This window comes from Talpa occidentalis, unplaced genomic scaffold (genome assembly GCF_014898055.3).
Source record: "Talpa occidentalis isolate TD23 unplaced genomic scaffold, MPIMG_talOcc4v2.1 talOcc4.9, whole genome shotgun sequence".
Classification (NCBI taxonomy): domain Eukaryota; kingdom Metazoa; phylum Chordata; class Mammalia; order Eulipotyphla; family Talpidae; genus Talpa; species Talpa occidentalis.
Genome location: NW_023605305.1, coordinates 74,612,881 through 74,640,411, shown reverse-complemented (window position 1 = coordinate 74,640,411; position 27,531 = coordinate 74,612,881). Strand labels below are relative to the sequence as shown.

The window sequence follows — 27,531 nt, the reverse complement described above, 5'->3', positions numbered from 1 at the left end:
GAGAGAGAGAGTGAGAGAGAGAGAGAAAAAGAGAGAGAGAGAGGTCTCTAGCATCTCTTCAACTTCTTGTAAGGACACTAGTTTAATTGGATCAGGACTTGTCATATGACCTCACTGACCTTTAATAACTTCCTTAAAGACCTCATCTCCAATTAGAGTCACAGTGAGAATTAGGCTCCAACAGATGAATGTTGAGGGAACACAATTCAGATCATAACTCTTGTCAAACAATTTTGAAGTTATCTCCCATTAAATGGATGGAGTTATTTAAAAATCTTACAACTGATGTAAATTTTAAGAAGAAATTGTATGTATGTAGATAGACTTAATCCTTCTGGCCATTTCTAATTTGGTGCCTGGACCAAGCATGTATAACAGAACATCAGCAATGCCACCAGGAACCTCACAAAAAAGGAGACAAATATTTACAGTGAATTATTTATGCAGAAGTATAATATAAAAGCTCCTCATCACACTTATATTACACTCTTGTTTCTTTCTCATCCTTTATTTCATAGACTGAGGAATTCATCTTCCACCTGCCATGTCCTATATTCATATATGTCTCACATGTGAACAGAATATAGCTGCATAAACTGTTCCTAGAGAAACACACAGGCTCATGGCCCCTACAGCCCAGCTCCCTTGGAGAAAGAGTCCTGGAGGCAGAGGGAAGGTATGTGGAGAAAACAGGGTCTTGGTGGGGACTTTGGTTATAAGGCTAGTGGTCCAAGGCCAATAACGCACATGAGACATTCTCATAGTTTTCTGCAGCATCTTCATGGGTCCTGCCGCTACTGAACGCTTGCCCTGCAAAGTCATCTGTATGTGCATTCCTCAACTCTGAGTAGATAATTGTGGGTTCCTGGTAGAAAAAGCACAAAAACAAGAAGTGCTTAAATACAAACAAGGAAGAACAGGAGGAAAGAAAACCAGAAATGTGACCCACCTTATCCTTCTGATGCATCCTTGGTGAATTTGCTGTTGGGTAAAAGGAGGAAAAAATGTTTTTGACTGAGTGATATATTCCAACTTACAACCTACCCATAATGCATTCCAAGCCAATCTTTCCTTTGTTGATTCATCTCTTAACTGTTTTCTCTGCTGAACTCTTCTAAGTACTCACAAAGTATTTTCCCCATATATACACTAATAAATCCTTTCCCCTGCCCACCAAATGCCCAGAATAACTTTGCTGACAATTTCCTTCTTTCTCAACCGTTCATCAAAACCCCAGCAGAGTGTCCCTCTTACCTAATTTAGCAATTACATTCATTCACTCTTCAAATACTTCAAAAAGTATTTGAAGGATCCTATAGTTTTCAAAACATCACACTAGATATTACCAATATATTAGTGAAAAATTACAGTGTCTGTCACCCAAGAGTTTGTGAAGTGATGGTGTAATACAGACAAGTAAAAAGGGATGGATATGATTATATGATTGGCAATGTGAAAGGAGTAGTTAATTTCTTCCATGTTGAATTCATATTGAGATGCCTCTTTGATCTAAGACTCCTTGCTAGATCTGACAACACACCACCACCTCACCTTTACTTATCTAGAATCTTCTTTACCTGAATTTTCTTTTTTTTGCTGGATGTTCCAGATCTGGGAGTAAACCAAGCCATAATCTCCAGGATTTACTGTGAGGGAATAGGTCATTGATGACTAGTCAAGAGTGCACATTCTAGACTCTTCTTCCCAGCCACAAATTCTATCCCCAACACACTGCCAGGAGTGTCATTTTTAAATTTAATGTGACTTGACCAGGCACTGTTAATCAATCTCTCCTCCCTGCCTGGCTCATTCCTTGCACCCTCTGTCCCTTAAGAATTTCTCACCATTGCTATATACTGGTTGCAGTTCCATTAGGACTGGTGACTCATTGTGGGTGGGTACTGGTGGGGCTGTGATGGCAGACCTGGACAGGGAAGGCTCCTGACAATCATTGGCACTGTGAAGGTGTGGGGGGAGAGACAAGAGAGAAAAGCATTGGTGGGTTATACAGGGTATCAATATCCAGGAAGAGCCCAACATGAAAAATATTATGACTGCTTAGTCTAAGAATCTCCATGATGCTTTCACATGCTCAGCACAAGATGAAGTCCAAGGCAACATTATAAAGAATGCCAACAGAAGCAAGGACAGAGGACAAAAGTTACATGGCCTTGAGGTTCTTTAATAGAGCAAAACTTGCCTAAACTTTTATTATTTAAAAAATTGCTTAAATATTGGTACATAAAGTCTGCATTCCCACAAACTTAATATTTGTCTTTATTCATATATTATTCTATTTTCTACTGCATATTATGACAATCTACATTTCCAATAAGATACCATAAAGGACCATGACAGTAGCACAAAATGCGTCCTCTACTTCTCCTATTAAATCCACACCTAATGTATTAACTATAGATGAAAATATATCCATATGCTCAAAACCCCATAATATATCTGTGTGATGGAGGATGGATGGAGTGGGATGTGTGGAGGAGGTAGACAGGGAGCAAGAGATTGTGGAGCTGCCAGCCCAATCAGTGCACCTTGTTTCAGGTACATCCCAAAGCAGCAGAACTGAGGTAAAACACATGGATTTGGATCCCAGGAGAAGTGTAAAGGAAAGTGCTCTCAACTATAATTCCCCTTCAACTGCCTTCTGCCAGATTGTTACCAGAGTCTTGAAGTACACCAACAGTTGATAAGCATCTGAGTTTTAGATTTGGGAATCCAAAGAGGAAGGTAAATACTGAGTGCTATAGAACAGACCAAAGGGAGAAAACAATTAGTGAGCTTGAAGATGAAACCAAGATATTATTCAGGTGAAAGAGACAGACTGTTAAAAAATGAAGAAATGATACAAAAACTATTGAATTCCATGAGGAAAGGCAGCATAAGGACAATGGGTATCCCAGAAGATCAAGAGAGAGAGAAGGGAGCAGAGAACTTAGTCAAAGAAATAACAGCTAAGAACTTTCCAAATGTCAGGAAGGAATAAAATATAAAGTGCTAACAGAATACTTAGTTATCTAAATGCAAAGAGACCTAAAAACATAATAGCAAAATTGCCCAAAGTCAATAACAAATAAATCAAAAGTCAATGATGAATAAAGAACATTAAAGGTGTGTGTATATGCAGGGAGAATTATGTAACATAAAGACATAAGGATATTATCAGATTTCTCAGCAGAAACTTTACATGCCAGGAGAAAGTGAAATGCAATATTCAAAATACTCAAAGATAAAAACTTCTACCATGCAAGACTGCTCTATTCCACAAAGTTCTCCTTTATATGTAAGAAAGAATAAAGACTTTCCTAGACAAAAGTTGAAGAAGTTCACCACTATTAGACCACACTTACAAGAATTATTGCAAAACATCTTCTATAAGATTCAAAAAAAGAGAAAGTTCACCAAAAAATAATAATGGTGATAACTCTATGGCCTCCCTGGTGGCACAAGGGGTTAAGCACTGCACTATGAAGGAATCCACACCTTCTGCAGCATGAGTTCAATCCCCAGCTGGCCAAGGACAAACCCACATGGCACAGCAGACCTCTCCTGACCTGCCCCTGCTCCCCTCAGCAGTGTATTTCAGTCAATCTGCCCATTCTGTTCCCCACTCTGTCTCTGGTGAATTCTCTCACATCTCATACCTCTGGTCTATACCCCAATTCTTGTATGCATAAATAAATAAATCTTTAAAAAAATGTTGCAACTCTATGGGAATTAACACTCTATATGGGAATTAACACTAATTTTATAGAATAAAGGTTAACAGACAATAAACATTAAAAAGAATGATAGGTACCCTAATGATCTCACAGTATATAAATAAGAATAATTTATGACAAAGTAAGTAAAAAGATAACAGAATAAGAACTGTATAGGCAAGAAGATAGAATAGTATCAGTAGGAAACAACAGATTACTTGAAGTATGAGTCAGTCTATACAAAAACTGATAACCATGATAACCACAAAAAAAAACCTAGAACAGAAATACAAACCATAATTAGTGTCCAAACAAAGAAAGCGCCACAGAAACTTCCAAATGAGTCAGTGGCCAATACAACACAAAGGAAAAAAATAAGAACCAAAAACAAAAGATAAAATGGAAATAGCAATAATCACACTAAGATAAGTGGACCGAACTCACCAATCATGCAGGTAGGTTAGATGGACTGAAAAACAAAACCCAAGTATATACTATGTCTCCTTTTGAGAGTCATTTAAGCTATAAAAATACTTAAGTGGAAGGTGTGGAAAATGCACCCCCAGCTAATGGGAAACTGAAAGAGGGGAAATAAACAAATTTGTGGATATTAAACAACACGCTATTAAATTACTATTGGGTCAATGATGTAATCACAGAAGCAATGAAAAATATCTGGAGACAAATGAAAATGAAGACATGAGCTATTGGCATCTATGTGATGCAGCAAAAGTGGTACTAAAAAGGAAAGTTGATAGATACAGAGATCTACTTCAGGAAACAAGAGAAAAAAACCCAAATAAAAAAAAATCTAAGTTCACACCTAAACTAGAAAAATAAGAGAAAATATAGCCAAACGTCAGAAGAAATAACAAAAATTAAAATTAAAATTGGAACAGAAACAACATAGAGATCAAAAACACAACCCAAAAGATCAATAAAACAAAGGAGCTGGTTAATTGAGAAGATTGAAAAAATGTACAAATCTTTAAGCCAGAAAGAAAAAAGAGAGAGAAAATTTAAATAAAATCAGAAATGAAAGCAAAGAAGTGATAACGGATACTACAGAAATGCAAAGGATCATAAGAGAGTACCAAGAACATTTATATAGCAACTACTGAACAATCAAGAAAAAATGGACAAATTCTTAGAAATATACAACATCTCAACACTGATTCAGGAAGAAACAGAAGATCTGAACAGGCTAATCACAAGTAAGGAAATGGAAGCTAATCATAAGCTTCCTAAAAACAAACATCCAGGATCACATGACTTCACTGTGAATTTCAAAGATTTAATACCCATCCTTATTGAACTCTTCATTACCCTGATTCTAAAACCATACAAGGACATTACAAAAAATTAAAACTGTAGAACAGGGTATCTAATGAAAATAGATGAAATAATCCTCAACAACACACTAGCAAACTGAATATAGCCATTCATTGAAGAAAAATCATATCAAGTAGGACTTATTCCAGGATGTAAAGATGGTTGGTTCAACACATGAAAATCAATAAATATGACACAACACATCAACAAAAGGAAGAACAAAAACTCATCTGAATATGATCATCTCAATAGATGCATAAAAAGTATTTGACAAGATTCAACATCTATTTATGATTTAAAAAAAAAAAACCTTCAACAAAATGAGGCTAGAAGAAATATACCTCTGCATAATAAAGACCATAGGTGACAAATCCACAGCTAACATCATATTCAATGGTGAAAAATGAAAATCTTTTCCTCTAAGATGAAGAACAAGACAAGGATATTTTCAAAAACGTATTGGAAGTCTTAGGACAACTAGATAAGAAATAAAAAGTATCCAAATTAGAGAAGGAAAAGGAAAACATCACTATTTGCAGATAGCATAATATACATAGAAAGCCCATAGACTCAAATAAAAAACTATTAGAAATATAAAACAAATAAAGTGAAGACTAAAACGTCAATATATAAAAATATCTTTCATGTTTATATACAATCAATGAACTAGCAGGAGAAATCAGAGGGGGAAAATACCATTTACAACCATGTCAAACAGAGTTAAGTAACTAGGAATATATTTAACCAGAGAGATGAAAGAACTGAACACTGAAAACTACAGGAAAATGCTGTAAGAAACAGAAGACATAAAGAAATGGAAAGAGATTTTGGGTTCATGAATTGAAAGAACTAGTATAATTAATATGGTCATATTACCCGAAAAATATATGCAGAATCAATGCAATCACCTTCAAAATCTGACAGCACTATAAACAGAAATAAAACAAAAAATATTATAAAATTTATTTGTAAATGGAAAAGACCTCAAGTAGCCAAAACGGTCCTGAGAAAAAAGAACCAAATCAATAATCACTCTAAATGTGAATGGACTAACTGCACCAACTAAAAGACACAGAGTGGGCCTCCCCGTTGGCGCAGCGGTTGAGCGCTGGGTTGCGAAGCTGCCCGCGGCCTCTGCGGCGCCGGTTCGATCCCCGGCTGCTCCCCTCCCCGGCCACCGGAGGAGGGTCCCACATGGCGCGCAGACCTCTCCTGCCGCCCGCTGCTCCCCTCAGCAGTGTGCTTTGGTCCTTCTGCCTGCTCTGCTCCCCACTCGGGCTCTGGTGAATTCTCTCACCCTTCCGCGCTTCTGACTGTACCCAGTGCTTGTACAAATGAGTAAAATAAAAAAATCTTAAAAAAAAAAAAAAAATGACACAGAGCATCTTGTTGAACTAGGAAACACAATCCAACCTCTACTTCCTCCAGGAGACATGCCTGAGCTCCAAAGATAAGCACAGGATCAAGGCAAAGGGTGGAAAACAATTCTACAAGCCAATGGACTCAAAGGAAGGCAGAAACAACCATACTTATATCAAACAAAACATATTTCAAGATAACAAGAGACAGGGATGAACACTACATAATGATTAAGGGAACAACATATCAGAAAAAAATAGTACGGAATGGAGGTATTATGCTCCCTGACTAAAAATATACTACAAAGTGATAGTAATCAAAACAGCATAGTATTGGAGTAAAAATAAACATACAGAACACTGGAATATAATTGAGAGCCAAAAAATAAATCCTTGTACATATGGACACCTACTTTATTACAAAAGAGCTAAGAACATAAAATGAAGCAAGGAAAGTCTCTTTAATAAAAAATGTTGGGAAGACTGAACAGCCACATGCAAAAAATGAAACTCTACCATTATCTCACACTATACACAAAAATTAATTCAAAGTGGATTAAACACTTGAATGCAAGACCCCAAACCATAAAACACAAAGGAGGAAAATATAAGGAATAAATCCCTTGATGTAACCCTTAGAGATGACTTTGGGGACCTCAATGGGAAGGAAAACAAAAGCAAAAATAAACAAGTGGGACTTCCTCAAATTAAAGAGCTTCTGCATAGTGAAATAAACTGTCATTAAAATGAAAAGGCAACATGGTGGTGCAGGGGTTAAAGTCTCAGCACTATCATGCTACCACCAGCCACTGTGGCATGTGTTCGATCCCCAGCCAGGGAGCTACCCACATAGCATAGACCTCTCCTGTCTCACCTGCTGCTCCCCTCAGCAGTGTATTTCAGTAGATCTGCCTGTTCTTCTCCCCACTCTGTCTCTGGTGAATCCTCCCACACAACCCCCACACCTCTGGCCTACACACCAGCTCTTCTATGTATAAAATAAATAAAAATAAATCCTAAAAAAAAAAACCTGAAAAAGCAACATACTGAGAGGGGAAAGATATTTGCAAAATTAACAATTGATAAGGAGAATTAATGTCCAAAACTTATAAGAATTCATAAGACTCAACAATAAGAAAACAAAAATTCAATTCAAAAATGAGAAAAAGATCTAAACAGAAGACATATAGATGGCAGCAGGCAGATATTAAGATGTTTATTTTCTCTTATTGTTAGGGAAATGAAAATCATATAACAATGAGATATCACCTCATTCATGCAAGAATGATTATCATAAAAAAGACAAAAATGTTAGTGAGGATATGGAGAAAAGATACCAATCATATGCTCTTGGTGGAAATGTTAATTGCTACAGTCATCATGGAAAACAGTACGGAGATTATTCAAAAATTAAAAATGGAAATTGCATATTATCCAGCTATCCTTTTTCCGGGCATTTATCTGAAGAGTACAAAAACATTCATTTGAAGAGATATCCACCTCCATGTTCATCTTGGTTATTTACAATAACCAAGAACTGGAAACAACCTAAATGTCCATGGACAGATGAGTCAGATAAAGAAGATGTAGTATATACACAATAGCATGCTTGTCAGCTATAAAAAAGATGAAACTGGGCCTCCCTGGTGGCACAGCGGTTAAGCGCTGGGTTGCAAAGTTGCCCACAGCCTCTACAGTGACTGTTCGATCCCCGGCTGCTCCCCGGCCACCGGAGGAGGGTCCCCATGGCACGCAGACCTCTCCTGCCGCCCGCTGCTCCCCTCAGCAGTGTACTTCGGTCCTTCTGCCTGCTCTGCTCCCCGCTCTGGCTCTGGTGAATTCTCTCACCCTCCCGCACTTCTAACTGTACCCAGTGCTTGTATAAATTAAATAAATAAATAAATAAATAAATAAATAAATAGATCTTTAAAAAAAAAAAAAAGATGAAACTCTGCCATGTGCAACAACATGGATTGACCTAGAGGCTATATTGCTAAGTGAAATACATCAAATGGAAAAGACAAAGACTGTATTTCACTCCTATATGGCCAAGAAAATAAATGAACAAACCAAAACAAAATTTTAGCCCATAAGATACGGTTACCAGAAGGGGAAGGGTGAGAGGGGGTGGATAAATCAGGTAAAAGTGGTCAATTATATGTTGAAGGATGGAAACTAGACTTTTGGTGGTGATATGATATTGTTATATCATAACATAATTTGTACAAATGTTGATTTAAAACATTGTGTTCCTGAGCCTTCCTGATGGTACGACAGGCTAAGATGCAACCTATGAAGTTGTTTGCAGCCTCTGCAGCACTAGTTCAATCCCTGGCCAGCCAGGGAACTACCCACATGGTGCAGCAGACTTTTCCTCACTTGCCTGTTGCTCCCCTCAGCAGTGTACTTCGGTCAATCTGCCTGTTCTGTTCCCCACTCTGTCTCTGGTGAATCCTCTCACCCGCCCCCCCCACACCTCTGTCCTATACCCCAGCACTTGCATGCATAAATAAATAAATCTTTAAAAAAATAAATAGAATGTTGCATTCCTGAAATCCATATAAGCTTCAAAAATAATGTTACTCCAATAATTTTTTTAAAGATACCATAAAGGTTTTTCAGGAACAGTGTTATATTTTCCCAGTTTCATTTCTTCTTTCGTGAATATTATGAAACTGAACATTATTGAAATTCAATAATTACTTTTGAAATAATTACATGAATGGAAGAATAAGAAATAAGTGAATGAATGAACTGCAACCCTCTGAATGTTGATGTCATTAAGACTGTGGTCAATTCTCTATTGGAGCACATTTAAAAAATCAGATAAATTAGATTGGACAGCAAGTTACAGGAAGTCCATGTACAGGTATGTAGAAATGAGTGTTAGTCACAAATATGATTGAAAACAACCTTTATCACAGTACTGTTTTTCAGATAAGAATGTGAACATTTTACTGGAAAATCTAGTCAAATACTTTAATGTACATAATACTGTGTTCCTATCTTGTGGGTATACAAATAAATTATGAAAATATTGGGAATCAAAAAGCAGAGACCTCACCTAGGTGTGCCAGGTGCAGAAAGTCCTCCTGAAAAATAAACAAAGTACATAGATGGTAAGTGAGTTGCATGGATAACATGCTCTATGGTAGAATGTCCTTTCCCGGAACTCAGGTTCATTTTAGTTCTCAGCTATGGCAAATCTTAGGGGACATGCAGCTCTACCCATCATGTCATGCCCGAAATCACACTTATGCTGAGTTATTATTCAATCAGTTATAGTAATACCATTTATATGTATTTGTGACTGAGTAGCAGGAGAGAGACAACTTAATATTTAGCTCTGGGTCAAGTGCTTCCCCCTTGCCACTTTGTTATCATAACAGCAGTCTTGTGAGATAGAAGTAAGGAGACTGAGACCTAAAGGAGGGACAAAAATTGATATAGAATTCTTACACAAATATGAGTCGTTAGGACTACATAATAAATTTGACCTCTCTTTATCTGTGATCCTTGAAAATCCACTCCAACAATATTGGGTACGTATGTTTTTCTCCATACTCCTTTCCTTCTCTGTGATCTAATTCCAACTTGTCTTTCCTCCTCCAGAGCTATCCCAGATGTCAATAGTCTGGATTGAGTGACCAGTCTCCATGCACACAATAGCAAATGATATTAAAACCCTGAGATGTAAAAATTACTACATTGTATTTTAATCATCAGTTTCTAGATTTGCTTCTAGTTTTCACCTTCATGGAAGGGTATGTTACTTGAGGCTACAAACCTTGTCTTAACTACCTTATACTCCCAGTGCCTAGAATGTTGAAAATATTCAATAAGGATATTAAACAACTATACAAATTAAAGTGTATACTTTGAGGACAAAAAGAATGTCAAGTTGATGACTAAAAGAATGGCAAGTTGAGGACTAAAAGAATGACACGTTGATGACTAGATGATTACATGTAAGTCTAGTATGGAAGCCTATTTCATTTTCCTTAAAAATTTGGCAGTTTTTCCATTGTTAAAAGAAATAGAAGAAGACACAAAGAAATGGAAAGGCATCCCCTGCTCATGGATTGGAAGAATTAACATTATCAAAATGGCCATCCAACCAAAAGCAATTTACAGATTCAATACTATTCCAATAAAAATTTCAATGAGATTCTTCAAAGAAATAGAACAAATATTGATGAAATTCATATGGAGCCACCAAAAACCTCAAATAGCCACAGCTCTCCTGGAAAAAAAAGAGAAGGGAATGGAGGCATTACACGCCCAGACTTCAAACTATACTGCAAAGCCATAATAATCAAAACTGCATGGTATTGGAACAAGAACAGACACACAGATCAGTGGAACCAAATAGAAAATCCAGAAATAAATCCACAGATTTACAGTCAACGAATCTTCTTTGACTGGAGCAAAGAACATTTATTCAATAAATGCTGCTGGGAAAACTGGGTCGCTACATGCAAAAGAATGAAGCCTGACTACTATTTCACACCATGCACAAAAACCAATTCAAAATGGATTAAAGAACTACACATAAGACCTGAAACCATAAAATATATAGAAGGAAATATATGCAAAATACTACATGACATACACCTCAGTAACACCTTTAAAGACTCATCACCCAAAGCAGAGATAGTGAAGGCAAAGATAAACAGCTGTGACTAAATCAAATTAAAGAGCTTCTGTACAGCAAAAGAGATAGTAACCAAAACAAACAGACACCCCACTGACTGGGAGAAAAGTTTTGCACATAACACTACTGATAAAGGACTGATCCCAAAAATCTACAAAGAGCTGAAGAGTCTCAACAAAAACAAAGTAAATAATCCAGTCAAAAAATGGGCAGAAGAGCTAAAACGAACTTTTCCAAAGAGGAAATGCAAATGGCCAATGGGCATATGAAAAAGTGTTCAGCATCACTTGTAATCAGGGAAATGCAAATCAAAACTGCAGTGAGATACCATCTTATACCAGTGAGAATGGCACATATTAAAAAAACTAACAACAACAAATGTTGGTGAGGATGCGGAGGAAAAGGAACTCTCCTGCACTGCTGGTGGGAGAGCAAATTGGTCCAATCACTATGGAAAGCTGTGTGGAGATTCCTCAACTTCCTAAAGATGGAGCTTCCATATGATTCAGCAATTCCACTTCTAGTTATTTACCCAATGGACACAGAAACTTTAATTCAAAAGGGCACCTGCACCCCTATGCTTATAGCAGCACTATTCACAATAGTTAAGCTATGGAAACAACCCAAATGCCCAAAAATAGATGACTGGATCAAGAAGATGTGGTACATATACACAATGGAATATTACTCAGCAATCAAAAAAGATAAACTCATGCAATGTGCAGCAACATGATGGAGCTGGAAAGGATCATACTCAGCAAAATAAGCCAGAAAGAAAAAGAAAAATACTGAAGGATGATCTCACTCATAGCAGGAATTTTGAAAACCTAAATAAGGGACCAGGGAAAAGACTAATTACAATAAAGTAAAAATCAAAATCAGCAAGCAACTATAAACCAGAGAAACACTACAGGGGGGTGGGGAGGAGGGATTAGAGTCAAAATAAGCAGGGGTGAGAATTGTATAGGGACTGTAACCAAGATGAAAATGCATACATTGTGCAAAAATGAAAAATGATGCAAAAATTATAAAATAAAATAAAATAAATTTGGCTGTTTTGCATTGAAATTTTTAAATCTTTCTGGCCGGCCCATTAAAAACCTCCTCCCAACTTCCCATTTTTATCCTTACCTGTTTTTCTGTGGTTCTATGTCTGTCTCCCCAGCCTTAGAGAATACAAGTTAATGCCCAAAGTAAACATACTCAGGCTTACCTCCCTGGAAAAATGACTGGTACTGTATAAAAACCCTGTTTTGAGGAACAGGCATCTGAGTTCAACTAAAGGTGTGTGAGCATGATCTCAGACTGTATTTTTCTCCTTGAGGAAACTACAGTTCAAATCAACCAGTAACCAGTTATGGGCAGGTTAGATCATTTTCAGAATGCTCCTAAGAGTCAGTCTATCTCATCATTTGTAAGAGAAAAATAGATCCAGAAAGTCACTACTTATAGTAAGGTAATATTCACTGAAGACTCAGGCACTGTGTTAAACTGTTTTCATAGATTGTCCAATAACAACTAAAATGTAGCTATTATTATGACCATTATATAGTTAAATAAAATGGACTTTGGAGAGTTTGATTTACTTGTCTGATTATCACTTATTTAGTAACTGAATTTACTGAAATTTAAACCCAGAGAATTGAACTATAGAGTCAACTAATAGTGGGTTTATCACACTCCTTGGATACACTTAGACTAGGGTACACTCAGGATATGGAACAGAGCTCTTCACTTTCATAAACATTTTGAAGGACTGAACTCCTCCCTCCCAAGAAGACTGGTCAGTAATAAAAAGGTAAACCTTGCATGAAGAAAGTACAATAGGCAAGACTTTGAGATGAGAAAGACAGAGACTCTCTGACTGGTAGACTATCAGAATTCCTTACTTCCTGTTTAAAAATGACAATACACCTCAATCTGGAAGATGGAATCTCCTGGGCTTCTACCCTCCTGGATCATAAAATGACATAAAATGACAGTTGGTAATCTTTCCTTCCCTGGTGGTGTTGGGTGTTGTGTTGACTGAGCAATCAGGTTTTTTTTGGACACAATCCACTACAACACTGAGGTTCTAAAGTCTGTGCTCTTAGAATAATACTGATAAATAACTGATAACTCAAATACATGTTAAGATAGAAAAGTAATTTTGAAGGAGGTATGATCAAGGTATAATGGATAGTATATGGGCTCAAGGATTAAGGAGACATCAGTTAAGTTCTAGCTCTGACTCTTAAATGAATTTGAAAGGTTATTTAACTTTCTGAAATCTCCATATTTTAAAATTTCTAGTATGATGGGAGTAATATTGATGAAATTCTACTGAACTTATTGAAAAATTGGGAGAATTAGATAAACTATAAAATTGCATATAATATACTAAATGAATGACAACTTTCATGAGTACTATTGGGATTAGTACTTTTGGTGTGTGTGTATATTTAAGTTGTATACACAATTTTATATGTAGTGTTAATAAAGAATTACTATGTAGCTTTAAAATATCAATTATAAAATATTGGCTCCACTTTTCATGCAAAGGAACCTAAAACTGGAGGCTCATTGATTCATCTGAAAAAAGGGTAAGAAGGCAATGCTTGATGAGCATTGGTAAGAAAAATATATACTGTTTTTCATTAAATTGAGATCCAATTTTTTTAACGTTTGCTGGCTAATTTGCTTGATTTTCAGTATGAGCCCCAAGAAACAGAAAACAGAAATATTTGCCCTGATAGAAAAAAGGGATACAATGTTACAGCACACAGAGAGACAAAGGATTAGATATTTCAAAATATAAAGACTTTAAACTTTACAGGCACCCAAAGTATTGAACAAAAGAGTTCAAGTATTCAAACATTTCTAAAAAAACATGCATACAAGAAGACAGCAGTGGCCTCCCTGGTGGTGCAAGGGGTTGAGCACAGCACTGTGAAGCTATCTGCAGCCACTGCAGCACACTGAAGCCAGGGAGCAACCCACATAGCACAGCAGACCACTCCTGTTTCACCTGCTGCTCCCCTCAGCAGTGTATTTCAGTCAGTCTGCCTGTTCTGTTCCCCACTCTATCTCTGGTGAATCCTCTCACCTCCCACACCTCTGGCCTGTGCCCCGGTTCTTATATGCATAAATAAATAAATCTTAAAAAAAAAAAAAAAGAAGAAGAAGAAGCAGAGCAACATCTTTTAAATACTTAAATGAAAAATTCAATGGCAGGAAAAATATATTTCCCAAATGAATGCAAAATAAAAACATACATAGATGTACATAAGCTGATATCATTCGCCAGCAGGCCCATGTGACAAGAAATGTTAAAAGAAATCTTTGGGGCAGAAAGGAAATAATATCACTAGAAATATAGATAACAAAACAGGATAAAACATTGGAAGTAGTAACTACATGAGTAAATTACATAACAAAATTTAAATCACATCTAACTCGCTTCAAAAGTTAATTGTTTGCAAAAAATAATACCAATATACCTGGAAGGGGGAAAATGGAATATATGTGGCAATAATCTTATACTACAGATGAAGACAGAATGTGATACATGATATTTGCACACTTTAAACCCTGAAACAACCACTAATATAACAAGACAAAGAGTTACAAGTCTAATAAACTAATAAAGGAAATAAAATGGAATTTAAAAAATCTCAGCTGATAGAAAACATAGAAATAAAGGAAAAGGAAATTGAACAAATGGGGCAAATCAAACACAAAAGCAAAATAATAGATATGTCTCTATCAATAATCACATTAATGTAAATGGCATAAAAGTCTTAGTAAAAAGGTAGAGACTGTCATATAGAATAAAAAGCAAGAATTGATTATTTGCTATCTATAAAAAGTACACTTTACATATAGAAGTAAATATGGGTATACAAAAAAAAAGGAATGAAGAACACTGGAAGTGGTAGCTAAGTAAATTCTGACTTGACAACAAACATTCAGAACAACAATAACATACCCCATGAACATAGAGACAAATATTCCTAACAAAACTTGGCAAGTCATATTCAAAAGTTATGACCAAGTGAGTATGACTCTAGGAATGAAAGTGGGTTCAACATTCAAAATTCTAAGTCTCTATAGTGTTGGGCTGGGTCCATGTCAAGACAAGAAAAGAAAATCACATGAGCATCTCAATCTTGCAGAAACACTTTTTCTATACAAACTCTCAGCAATTAAAAATAATAGAGAATTTCCTTAGCCTAATAAAAACATCTACCAAAAAAATCCACAGATTACATCAAACTTAAAGCTAAGAGACTGAATACTTTCTCCCTAAGAGCAGGAACAAGACAAGGATGTCTGCTTTCATATAACATTGTGGGAGGTCTGCGCCAGCACATTAAAGTAAGAAAAAGAAATAAAAGGAATTCAAATTGGAGAAGAAAGAGTAAAACTATCTTTATTTGTAATGATGTTATCACCTGTGTAGAAAATCTGATAAAATCCACTAAACCAATTAACTAATAAATGTGTTTAGCAAAGTTCTAGGATATGAAGTCAATGAAAAATCAATTGAATTTTTATGGTCAAGCAACAATCAGAAAATGAAGTTTTAACTTCATTCTCAGCATTCTCTATTAATTTTATCCAAATGTCACTATGCTTGACAAGTATTCTGATATACCTCAATTTATGGTTTGCATCTCTGGCTTTTTTTTTTTTTTTTTTTGGTAGATCTTACCAATATAGGTCTTTATTTTTCATTTCTTCTTGTTTTCCGTAAGTTTGAACTGGGATAAATACTTACCTTTCTAATTTTTAACTGAAAGTACAATTCTGCTACCTGATTTAAATCTCAAATTAAACACATGGAATAACAACTTGATGGAGAGTTGGAGTTCTTGTTTCTGTCACTAGTGGTGGTGAGTAGAACTGAGGGTCTAGTCCACCCTACACAGGATGCAGTCCATGTTATTTCAGCAGTGGTAAAAGTCACAGCATCACAGAGTAAGGCGAAGACACCCACCTGATCTCTTCCAGGTCCTGAGGTGTCCTACCAGAGCAGCAGAAGCTGCAAGGCTCAGCAGGGCCCCCACGACTCCCACGGTGATTTGGGTTATTTTGTTCCTAGGAGGTACTAAGTTGAAAGAGCTGTTTAGTTCAAGTGGCAAATTTAGTTTAGTTCTTGTTGCCATGTTCAAAATCTCTTTAGCGCTGGATCAATTTGCATAATCTGTTGGAAAAATATTTCTTGACTAAACTATAACCAGATACACCAACCTACCTGGGAAATTGAGTGTTACCATCTCACTGCGCTGGGCCCCCAAGCCATTGCCAGCCTCACAAGAGTAGTTTCCAGAATGTTCTGCAGTCAGAGAAAGGTTGAAAGACACTCCTCCTCCAGAAGGGGCTGAGCTGTTTCCCAGGGTGACATTCTCATGATAAAACCAGTAAAGGATGGGGGGAGACCCCCTCTGGGCTTCACAGTGAAGCTCCACCACATCCCCCACTGCAGCCCGGGCGGGAGCCATGAGAGTGAGCACAGGGCGGGACACTGGAACTGGGGAGAAAAATAGTTCATCATCAGTTTTAATTGTATAAACAAAATAACTCGATAAGGAATTGCTTGCTGTGCAGAAGGAAGCCTTTTAGTTTGATATAGTCTCATTTGTTTATATTCACTTGTGTCCCTCTTGCCGTTGTATATGAGTCCACAAAGACCTCACCAAGACTGATGTCATACAGTTTTGTAAATTGTTACCTTAAAAAAAAAAAAGGAAATATTCTGCCTTCCTTTTTAGTAGGAAAACCATAATTTGAATCCTACCTCTGGCAGGTGTTATCTCTGTGATCTTGATGCTTTAAAACTTTTTAATTGCTGAGTCTGTTTATTCTTTTGTAAAATGGAGCTAATAATACTTATATCTCAATCTACTTTAATATGAATCATGTATGTAAAGTGATAGATAAGGTTTAGCTATTATTATTATTATTATTATTATTATTAGTGGAAATAACTAAAAGCAAGGTTCATTTCTATACTTTATTGACTGTTGAATCTTAGCTTTCAACCTAGACTTCCAACTTAAGTAGGCCCGCATTCCTCCTCAGCTGGAGAGCATTAGGTTTTAACTACATAGCATTTAGCAGTAATCTCCTTCCCCTTATATCCCCAATAGAATATAAGTTTCATAAAAAAATGTGGGTTTATCTGTTGGTTAATTTTTGGTGGAATTTGCCTGACCTGTTCCTCAATAAATGGTGGATGAACTCAATCAGATCAGTACAAAAATACCCAGATGCAGTGACAGAAACAGTGATTTCCATTTTAATTGAAGATTATAGAAATAGGACAGGGGGAAAGAATAGGTAATCATTGTTTTTTTTAAATGTATAGGATAATTAGTAAATAATATTTGTAGAAGTTGATCTGCAGGGTGGCTGATTATGCTAAATGGTGAGGGGAGGGCCAGAAACAAGCCCAGGAGGAGGACTTTCAGCTTGGCTTCCAGTCTTTAGATGAGCTAATAGGGATGGAGCAGGGGGACCATTTATTGACTGGGAATAATTCAGCTTAAAAATATACCTTATGCTGACTGCCCAGTCCTGCTTTTGGAAGTGCATGTTTCTGCTAAACCTCAGCACACAGCCTGAATTTGACCTTTCTTTACATCCCTCACAGTTTAAAGTAGCCTGAGCAGAATGCTGAGGACCTGCCAGTAAATCTTTGTATGGACTTTGTGCATCTCGAGGTGCTTTTACACCGGCATCATTGCCTCCTATTTCTTTCAATTATTTTTATTGTACTAAAATGCACATAACATAAAATTTAGCACCATAACCATTTTCAAGTGTACAGTTTGGTGGTAGGAAATACATTCATTCGCAGTGCTGTACAACCATCACACCTTCAATCCTCAGAAGGCTTGTCTTATAAATCTGAAACCCTATACCCACTGACTCCCTGTCCCCACCCCTCTCCCTGGTCCTGGCTGCCATTATTCTACCTTCTGACTCTATGATTTTGACTATGATAAACATATTTTTTAGCAGTAATTATTTTTAATGATGCCCCACATGCCCATCACCCAGATTTAATGATTAAGATTTTTTTCCAGCTTTATTGAAATATAATTGGCATGTAAAACTGTAGGCTATGCATTGTGCAATGTGATGAACTGATACACACAAATTTGTCCAATGCTGACCACAATAAGGTTCCTTAACAACTCCCCAAACCCACAAAACTCCCATTCTGTTGTTAGGTGAGGACGGTAAAGCTCTAATCTGAGCAAATACGGAGGATCTAATTAAGGACTGACAGTTACAGTCATGTGGCACTTAGATCCTAGAATGTTCTTATTCATGACTGAAAATCTCAACAACTAGTATTTTACAATACTTCCCTCATGCTCATCCTCACCCCTTTTTTGGCTGAAGTATTTTATTTTATTTTATTTTTATAAATGTATAAGAGGAATCATACAGTATTTGTCTCCCCATGACAGGCTCATTTCACCAAGCATAAAATCCTCATTTCATCCATGTTATGACATATATCAGAATTTCCTATCTTTTTAAGCCTAAATAATATTCCATTATAAATATAAACTGCATTTTGTTTATACATTTATCCATTGATGGATATGTAGTTTGCTTCCATGTTTTAGCTATTATGAATAATGCTACTATGTATAGAGGCATATTACTGTCTCTTCCAGAAGCAGTATTCAATTTGGAGGGGTAGGGGAGCAGTTATAACCCAAAGTAGAATTTTTGGATCATATAGTAGTTCCATTTTTTTAAAGGTTTATTTATTTATGCATACAAGAACTGGGGCACAGGCCAGAGGTGCAGGGGATGAGAGGATTCACCAGAGACAGAGTGGGGAGAACAGGAATACTGACTGAAAACACTGCTGAGGGGAGAAGCAGGCGAGACAGGAGAGGTCTGCTGCACCATGTGGGTAGCTCCCTGGCCAGCCAGGGATCAAACTTGTGCTGCAGAGGCTGCAGATACTTCACAGTGTTGTGCTTAACAACTTGTGCCACCAGGGAGGCCCCACATTTTTACTTTTTTGAGGAACTCTCCTTTTTGTTTACCATAAATGTGACACCACTTTACATTCCTACCAACCATTCATAAAGGTTTCAGTTTCTCATATCATTGCCAACACTTGTTATTTTCTGATTTTTTTTAATATTAGTCATCCTAATAGATGTGAGGTGGTATTTCATTATAGTTTTGATTTGCATTTCCCTAATAATTGGCAATGATAAGCATCATTTCATGTGTTTATTGGTCATTTGTGTATCTGAGAGTAATGGGTTTAAAAGTTATCACTTTATGAAAATCAAAATCAACAAAAAACTATGAACCAGAGACACTCTATGGGGGGGGTGGGGAGCGGGGAGGGGAGGGATTGGGGTCAAAATAAGGGGATTGCAATTGTATGGGGAATATAAAAATAAAATTTATTTTTAAAATAAATAAATAAATAAATAAATAAATGAAATAATTCTTAAAGCCCAGGGGAAAAAAATAAATAAAATAAAACAAGGCTCTAAAATACAAAAAAAAAAAATAAAATAAATAAAAGTTATCACTTTATTTTTGGAGACACACAATGTATAAAGATATAATCTGATAAAGTCAGATATAATCTGATAGTGAAATCAATACCAAAATGGGAGGGGATGGGATAATGTTACTGTGCTGAAGTTGACTGAAATTAACTGCAGTTTACTGTCCAGGCATTCCCCAGGTATTTGCTAGCCTTCAGTAGACCTCAAAGTCCCAAGATAATTACATCATACTGAGTCTGCAATTAGTGTCTAGTTGGAAGACATATTCCTGGAGTTTCCTACTCTACCATGTCCCTGGAATCTTTCTAGCCTCCTATTTCCTGGGCTTCTGTGTGCTAGGAGCAGTGATTCTTGGATCCTTCTAGGGCTCCCTGCAGGGAGCATTTCTTCCTCCAGGGTTCACCAAACTTAAAATTCTATAAGGTCAGTTCCAAGGATCAGAGACCTCTAGGGCTAAACCACCCCATGATGATCATCAAATTCAGTAGGTGGAGTGTGAGCATGTCCATTGGGGTATGAGGAGAAAACATGGGAATGTTTAAGAATGTTTAGTTTTTAATTTGAAAGTAAGAAATAAATTCAGCTTTACTGACATTCACATTGACACACCTACTCAGGCCACAGGTCTCAATGCAGTGAGCACAGCGGGGAGTTCCTGTGAAGGCAGAGGGGTCACATGGGAGAAGTGGGGCAGCACCTCCCACTGTACACTTTCAACATACAGAAGCAAACTGGCCTTTTGGTTGGCTACTTGGGTAATATTATGGGTCATTTTATCTTAAATAGTAGCATCTTTGGGTCATTTTATCTTAAATAGTAGCATCTTTGAAATGCTTTGCAATGAGATTGGGGAATGATGGCAAACACTTTCTGTAACACAAAGAAGTTTTTCAATCATTTTGTGGCAAAGTTCAAAAAAGAGGACTAAATGTAAAATTATCTGTGTGTTTCTCTATGAAGAAAGATCATTATTTCTTTTTTTTTGGTGATCAATAATTATCAATAATATAATATTTAGTCAGACACCAAAAAAAAGACCTTTGAACACCACTCCTGTTATTAATGTTTTCTAAATAAACATGTTATGGAGATATATTTTATAAAATGATTGTCTAAAAATTTACATTTTTGTGTGCTTTTTGCCAAAAAATTATTAACTCCAAAAATCTATATATGAATATTTAAAAGTCTATGGAAACAATGCAGTGATTGCAATTCTTCCAAGTTTGAATATATTTGTTACTTCCCACTTATAAGAATAACATATTATCATCAATAAAAATAGAAATTCACTAAGCAAATTTCAATGGAAATCTTTGCATAATTATCATATGGAATTGAAAAATGGGTACTATGGACTTGTAGGAACAACCAGTGATGCTCTGCATCCACCTGGCTCTGGATGTCTTGACAAGATGTCTTTTTAAGCAATAACAGTCACTGCGACCAATTGGAGCAAGTAACTCATAATCACACCTCAAATAACTGTACAACAGTTTTTTTTTTTAAAAAAATCACATATGATTACCATTTTAGTCAAAGATTCGAAGTATATTTTAAAATAATATTGTAGCTTATACAGAAAATAATATTGTAGCCTTATGTGGGGAGTAATCATAATATTATATGTTATCATGGATAACAAATAAGCAGTTATATTTTCATTATAAAAATATGTACTTTATCTTAATTTATATTTCTGTGATTTATAAAGTGTATATTAAGTAGTACATGTACATAATAAATATTTGGGGTGCATGTGCAATACTCTTGAATGAGAGTGGTGTGTGATCAGGAGTAATTTACTTGGCTCATTTAATTTAAAAGTGAGAAAATTGAGGAGAGAATAGTAAATAGATTTGTTTAAGGCAACACAAATAGATATTTTCTTATTCAAGACTGAAAGCACCAGGTTCAGCACCCAGTCTGGCCCTCCTGGGTTTGAATACTACCTAAATCATAACCCAAGTTTGGCCTGGAGGAAAAATTGTTACTCACCAAAAAGTCCTAAGTATTCTCATAGTTTGGAGTCGCTGGAGAGCAAGAAGTCATGGCAAATCCAGAGCATGTAAGAGTTTTGAGTCATGGGACATCACTGCCAGTTTCCTGTATCCTAGTGTTCTGCCCCCACCCCAACCCCCTCCAAATGCTGGCACTTTGGAATAAGTATGGCTTGGACTAAGGGTGTCTTGTAAATGGATGAACATGTCACTAATTGCCAGCATGTGCTGGAAGTAGGGAATATAAGATGCTTCGGTGTCCCTGGTGAAAAAAAATTTTGATTGGAGATATTGAGAAAACCCCTTGGGGCATGAGAGTAAGCTTTTATAGGGCAGGGTCTGGCCTTGGCTGGAGGTGGAGAATGTCAAGTTGTTTTTCAAAGTTGCTTTTCAAAGAAGTTGCTTTTCTCTCAGAACTGGTTGTTCTTTTATTGCTGCTTATTAGGCCTGGCTCTAGCCAGTTCAGGGATGCAGGTGGCAGCAGTTTCAAGTTCCCCTTTTCTGCCCCATCCCTGCCCTGGCCTCCACCTTACAATAAGAAAGCTGTGTTCCCATGGCTGTGGGTGTCCATAAACTCTGTCTAGTTACACAGAGTTGAGCAGGGATTTCACTGGATGGGAGTAGAGCAGAAAGCCTTGCCAAGGAATGATCTGGTCACTTTTCAATAAAGTGTTCTATATGATGATTCCTTGTCAGAAATTGTGGAGCCATTGCATAGCTGGTATTCTAGAAAGTTTTTGTGCCTCTAAGAGAAAGACTGTGTGGACTCTGACACTATTGATGGCAATGCCAGAGGAAACAAAGAAATTGCCTAAGTTGCCGAGTGTATAGTTAGAAGGAAGAGTCCCAACTCCTGGGAGTTGGCCGGGCTATCACACCAGCAAACAGCCCAAAAGAGCTGTTTGAGTGAAGACAAAGCCTGTTCTTGGCTATAACTGCTTTGGGTGTCCCCTACTCACCTAGAATGTTGACAGTCACTCTGTCACTGCGCTGGGCTCCCAGGCCATTGTCAGCCTCACAGGAGTAGCTTCCAGAATGTTCTGGGGTCGGAAAAAGGTTGAAGGACACGCCTCCTCCAGAGAGGGCTGAGCTGTTTCCCAGGATGACATCCTCATGATAAAACCGGTACAGGATCGGGGGAGACCCCCTCTGGGCCTCACAGTGAAGCTCCACCAGGTCCCCCACCACAATCTGGGCCCCAGGAGTCCTGAGCGTGAGGACAGGGCGGGATGCTGGAACTGGGGGAGTAAAAGAGGCTGTCTGAAAACTCTGATGCCATGACAAATTCAAAACCTTTCTTAAGGAACTTACAAACAGGAGTAATCCTGAATTTTTCATCATTTCTCAGTCCTATTCATGAGAAATAAGGTGTCTTCAACTTATTTTGCACTCTTTTCATTTCTTGGTTAGCTGACAGAGAACCTATCACTGACTTCTGAGCCAAGCCTAACAGAAATGGGAACTTACTTTTGAGTGTGACTGTAATCCATTTGCTGAGTATAGGGCCATCGATGTTGTCAGCTGAACAGTAGTACCTCCCCGCATGGTGCTCCGTCACAGAAGGGATCTGCAGCTCAGCTGACAGGGAATGCTGAGTCTTTCTCCCCAGACTTGATGTGCCCTCTTTGTGCCAGGAGAATGTGATGGTCCCTGTACCTTTAGCCACTGAGCAGACAAGGACCAGTTTTCCTCCTTCAATCAGCTGTCCCTGGGGAGGCCAGACCACTAGACTCACATCAGACACGGGAACTCCTGGGAGGGCACAAGGTGACAGGTGAGGGTCCTGATAACAGGGACTTCAAAGTCAAGGAGAAAGTTGAAACTGCCATGGGTAAGTCAAAGGCAGCAAGTGGAATAGGCATGTGTCCAAATCAGGCAGAAAAAAATAAAAAATAATTGTCTATATTATTATGAAGGGAGCAACACCCCCCCCCCATGGGGACAATTCCAGAAACACAATTCCATCTTGGGGAATGTAGGCATCAGGACTTTGATGCAACTTAAACTTAAACTTAATGTGCATGGCACTCACCTTTTACAGACATTCCTCTCTAGGGAATCTGTGATGCACTGATGGACCACAATATAAGAGAAACACCGAGAGTGTCACTTCTATTCTGAAGTGACCTTTACTCAGAATTCAACCCTCCTTTCCTGTACTCTAAGACTTTTTTCTAGGTTCACCTCCATCCCCCTATGTTCTTATCTGACTGTTTCAATTTATATTTATCTTCCTCTTTTCCAATTATTTTATCGTATGTTTAGGTCAGCAAATGGCAGCACCTCCAAAGACTGCACATGATCATTACTGTCCAGAGTAGCAGGAGACAACATTGTTCTGCCCTCCCTCCTTCGACCCTGGAGGAGCTCCAGGGATACTCACTCTGCACTTGAATCAGGGATCTGAAGCTTCTCTTCTGGACTCTGTGTGTCTCAGTCTGTGCCCAGCAAGAGTAAGAGCCAGTGTCTTCACTCCACACGGTGGGGATCTGAAGCTCTGGGGAGCTGCTCCAGCCTGACCCCAGGGTCTGATTTGCTTTGAAGAAACTGAATTGAAGCTGAATGCCTAATCTCTGTGGATGCAGCTGAGTCTCGCATTTCAAGGTCACTGGGCTCCCCTCTGTGGGTCGGGAAGGGCTGGTTCTTAGCACAGGATGTGCAAACAGCTCTAGAGAGAAGAAACACACAGTCCTTAGGGCTCCTAAACAGAAGCACCTATGTTCTTGGCATGAGTAAAGAGCTGCAGGCCCCTTGAAGACAGAGCCACCTTCTGTCTCCCTCCCGTGGCAGGGTCATAAAAGGCTTTCCGTGGGATTTCCTCTGGCAAACTCTCTCCCTCAACCACCTTGCCCTGTTTTCCTGCTGAGCCCTGTTGTCCACGGAAGTGTCCCATTACCTTGAACTTTGATCAGTAGATGTTTTGACTCTTCATATTTAGGTGAAAACCACCCCTTTATATGAACTCCACAATGGTACTTGCCATTGCCTGGGGGGACTGATTTTAGTATGAACTCCAAGTTATTAGAAGTACCAAGTGTTTCTCCATCTTTATAGTATATTATTTCATTGGTTTTCTTTTCCTTCACCTGGCATCTCAGAATTAGATCCTCTCCTTCAAAGACGAGGTATGGAGCCTGCAGGATCAGCGAGTCTGCAAAGGAACACACTCATTTGCCCTGGCTGTTTCTTCCTTCAGGATCCTGTTCCTGCCCACAAGGAAGGAGCTACAGTCCTGTCTGTGCCTGCAAGTGGTGTCCAATAACAGTCCCGTGTGACCACAGTGCTCAATTCTCCTTTGTCCTAGTAGAGTAAACTAATTTCCAGGAAATATCCTTAATACCTATACATATCTTTTAACGAAAGAGGAATTTTATACCGAAGCTTTCTGTGAACTGAGTCCCTTTTTGCCTGGTGACTTCTGGGTAACCCACACTTCTCTGGACAGAGAAGATGGAAAATGTATCATCCCAAAGCTATCCTGTTTCCTAATTTTCATTGAAAATCCTCTTGTTTGTTTACAGCTCTTTCAGAGCTCCCCGCACTAACCCAGCCCTCAGACCCGCTGCCCAGGGCTTCATTCCAGAGATCCCCTTCTCTCCTCACCAGATGAGAATTCCACATACTCAGAGTCGCTGAGGGAAGATTGTTGGGTCTTGCATTTGTAAAATCCAGACTTTCTTATTCTGAACTCTTTATCTCTATTTTTCAACAAATCATTGTTACGATACCAAAGTACGACTCCTTGGGCTGGAGAATGGGGCACACTGCATGTGAGGGTCACGCTCTCTCCTTTGAAGGCAGTGGACCATGGAGGGTTGAGAAGAAGAAAAGCCTTTGGAGCTTTTCCTGCACAGGAAATAGAAAAAGGTCAGTGGAAGGTGGGCAGAGAACAAGGGTGGGCCCAATCTGCACTAGGAATTTTCCTGGACTAATTCCATTTAGGACAGAAACATCCTGGGAAATGCCTGAGACAACCCAAATGTGGGAAGGTGGGTGTCATGGGGGACAGGTCTTAGTTCCCTGATGTGGGCTCAGAGAAGCTCTGGAGATATGATTTGTAGGGGCAAACATGCTAAGGGCATCTAGGGGTGGGCTGATTGTGAAATGTCTTTGTGCTCTGCATTCCTGTCAAAGGAGAGGTGAGGCTGGGATGTAGATACTTCAGAGGCAGTTTCTAGATTCTGAAAAATCACTTCCTACTTGGTTGTTAATATTTCATGAACAAGATTTTTTTCACTTTCACTACATTTAAATCTTGTCTCATTGGCTATTTTGTGGGGAAAGGCACAAAATTCTCTCCATCTAAGTTGGAAACCATCAATAACTGAGGAATTTAAAGAATTTGAATAAAGGGATAAGGGAGACTTGAGGACTCATATTTGTGGAGAGAATTGCAACTGACTGATGGGACTAGATGTTGGCAATGACATGAGATCCTTTTGGAGATGAATATGGATTTTCTGTAGATATTCCTCTGTGAATAGGAGCTATTTCTGTATCCTTTGATATTGGCACAGGTTTGGGCATTCAGAGAGAAGTCTTAGGGAATACAGATCAGATCTGAGGTTCTTTGCTTCTGCCTCAGCCCTTTACTATGCAAATGCTTTTTCCCTCTACCCTGAGGTGGACCAGGGACAGGACTAAAAACAGAAATCAGAAGAGGATCCGCTACCCACCATCGCAACAGGAGTGACCTCAGAGATGCAACACCACTGATGTTAGCACATCCCTGCAGCCCTTTTTTACAGCGACAGTCTGTGCTGCCTCAGAGACCAGTGCCCTGAGAGCAGGAGGAATGGAGATAAGGGGAACTGACCTGATTGTCCTATTCCAGGAGCTGTGAAAGGACCAAAATTTAAAGATTAGCACACAACAGTATTTCACAAATCCTTTCCATTACTCCCTGAGAAATTTTCCAACAATCCAGTTATAACCACTTCTTTAGCTTTTCCTTCCTACTTCTTTGCTCCTGATCTACAGCTGCCAGAGTCCCAAAACAAGCAAAAATACTTATTAGTTATTTTATAAAAATGTCATGACTGAAGTCTACAACCTTGGCTCATCTCTCTGCTATTCTATACCTAGCAGCTTATTGCTTCATTCTTGTTCCATGCTCCCCCCACTGACCTCATGGTACAGAGACAGAGGAGGACTTGGAAAAATGATTCATCTTCTCCCATTTCTTAGGAGTTGTTCCTCCTATATTTTTGTATCTCTGGTTAAATATTGGCTTGAAATCTCAGGAAGGGAGTCACTTCCAAACTTGGAATTTTATCTGAGGAATTTTAGAGCTATGGTTTGGCAGAAAGAAAAATCCAATCTTCCTATGAGATGAAGAAAGAAATGGATGAAAAGCCATGAGTGCATACTTAGCTTGTGCTGAGGGTTGTATTTGGAGGTTTTTGGTTTTCCTGGGACCCAGTACCCTCATTTCCCATATTGAGCTCTCTCTGAACCCCAATAGCAAGTAGAGATGAACTCCTTGGCTTTCCTGTGAGCAACATGAGGAACAGAGGCCTCTATCCCAGTCCAACCCATGTACTCACCCAGGACCAACAGCAGCAGCCACAGCAGCATGGGGGCCTGGCCTGCCCCAGGGCAGGGAGAGTCTTTCGTGCCAAAAGCAGGACTTCTTTCCCAACCAGGAAGTTTGAAAGGAAGGTGGTGACCCCTGAAGTTTGCCTAATTAAAAGGGGAAGTAAAAGAATCTGATTTTGCCTTGGGTTCTGATTGGCCACTTTCCTCCAAGCTTTGATGTTTCAGCCCTGGCAGCTTTGCAATTTTAGATGTTGGTGATCATCTTCCAACAGTTCAGGTTTCTCAGGAGAAGTATCTCCAAAGCTGTACCCAGATTCTTTGAAAATACTAGCTGAGAATTTGCTAGTATTCAGATTGCCTTTTCTTCATTTTTCAAATGGAAACCCCCTTCATCACCTT

At 38.3% G+C, this 27,531-nt stretch overlaps 1 protein-coding gene across 1 annotated transcript; it reads right to left on the bottom strand.

The window, feature by feature from the left end:
• FCRL3 (Fc receptor like 3) lies at positions 1-27,171 on the bottom strand. Its single transcript, XM_054691545.1, has 13 exons — positions 27,141-27,171; positions 25,198-25,440; positions 24,491-24,745; positions 23,978-24,295; positions 23,062-23,346; positions 22,554-22,832; positions 16,294-16,569; positions 16,036-16,146; positions 9,468-9,495; positions 1,845-1,957; positions 1,578-1,646; positions 950-981; positions 1-865 (listed from the first exon to the last, which is right to left on the bottom strand). The coding sequence occupies exons 1-13, from the start codon at positions 27,169-27,171 to the stop codon at positions 722-724; spliced, it is 2,184 nt and encodes a 727-aa protein (XP_054547520.1). The 3' UTR covers positions 1-721.
• Positions 27,172-27,531: the final 360 nt, after the last annotated feature.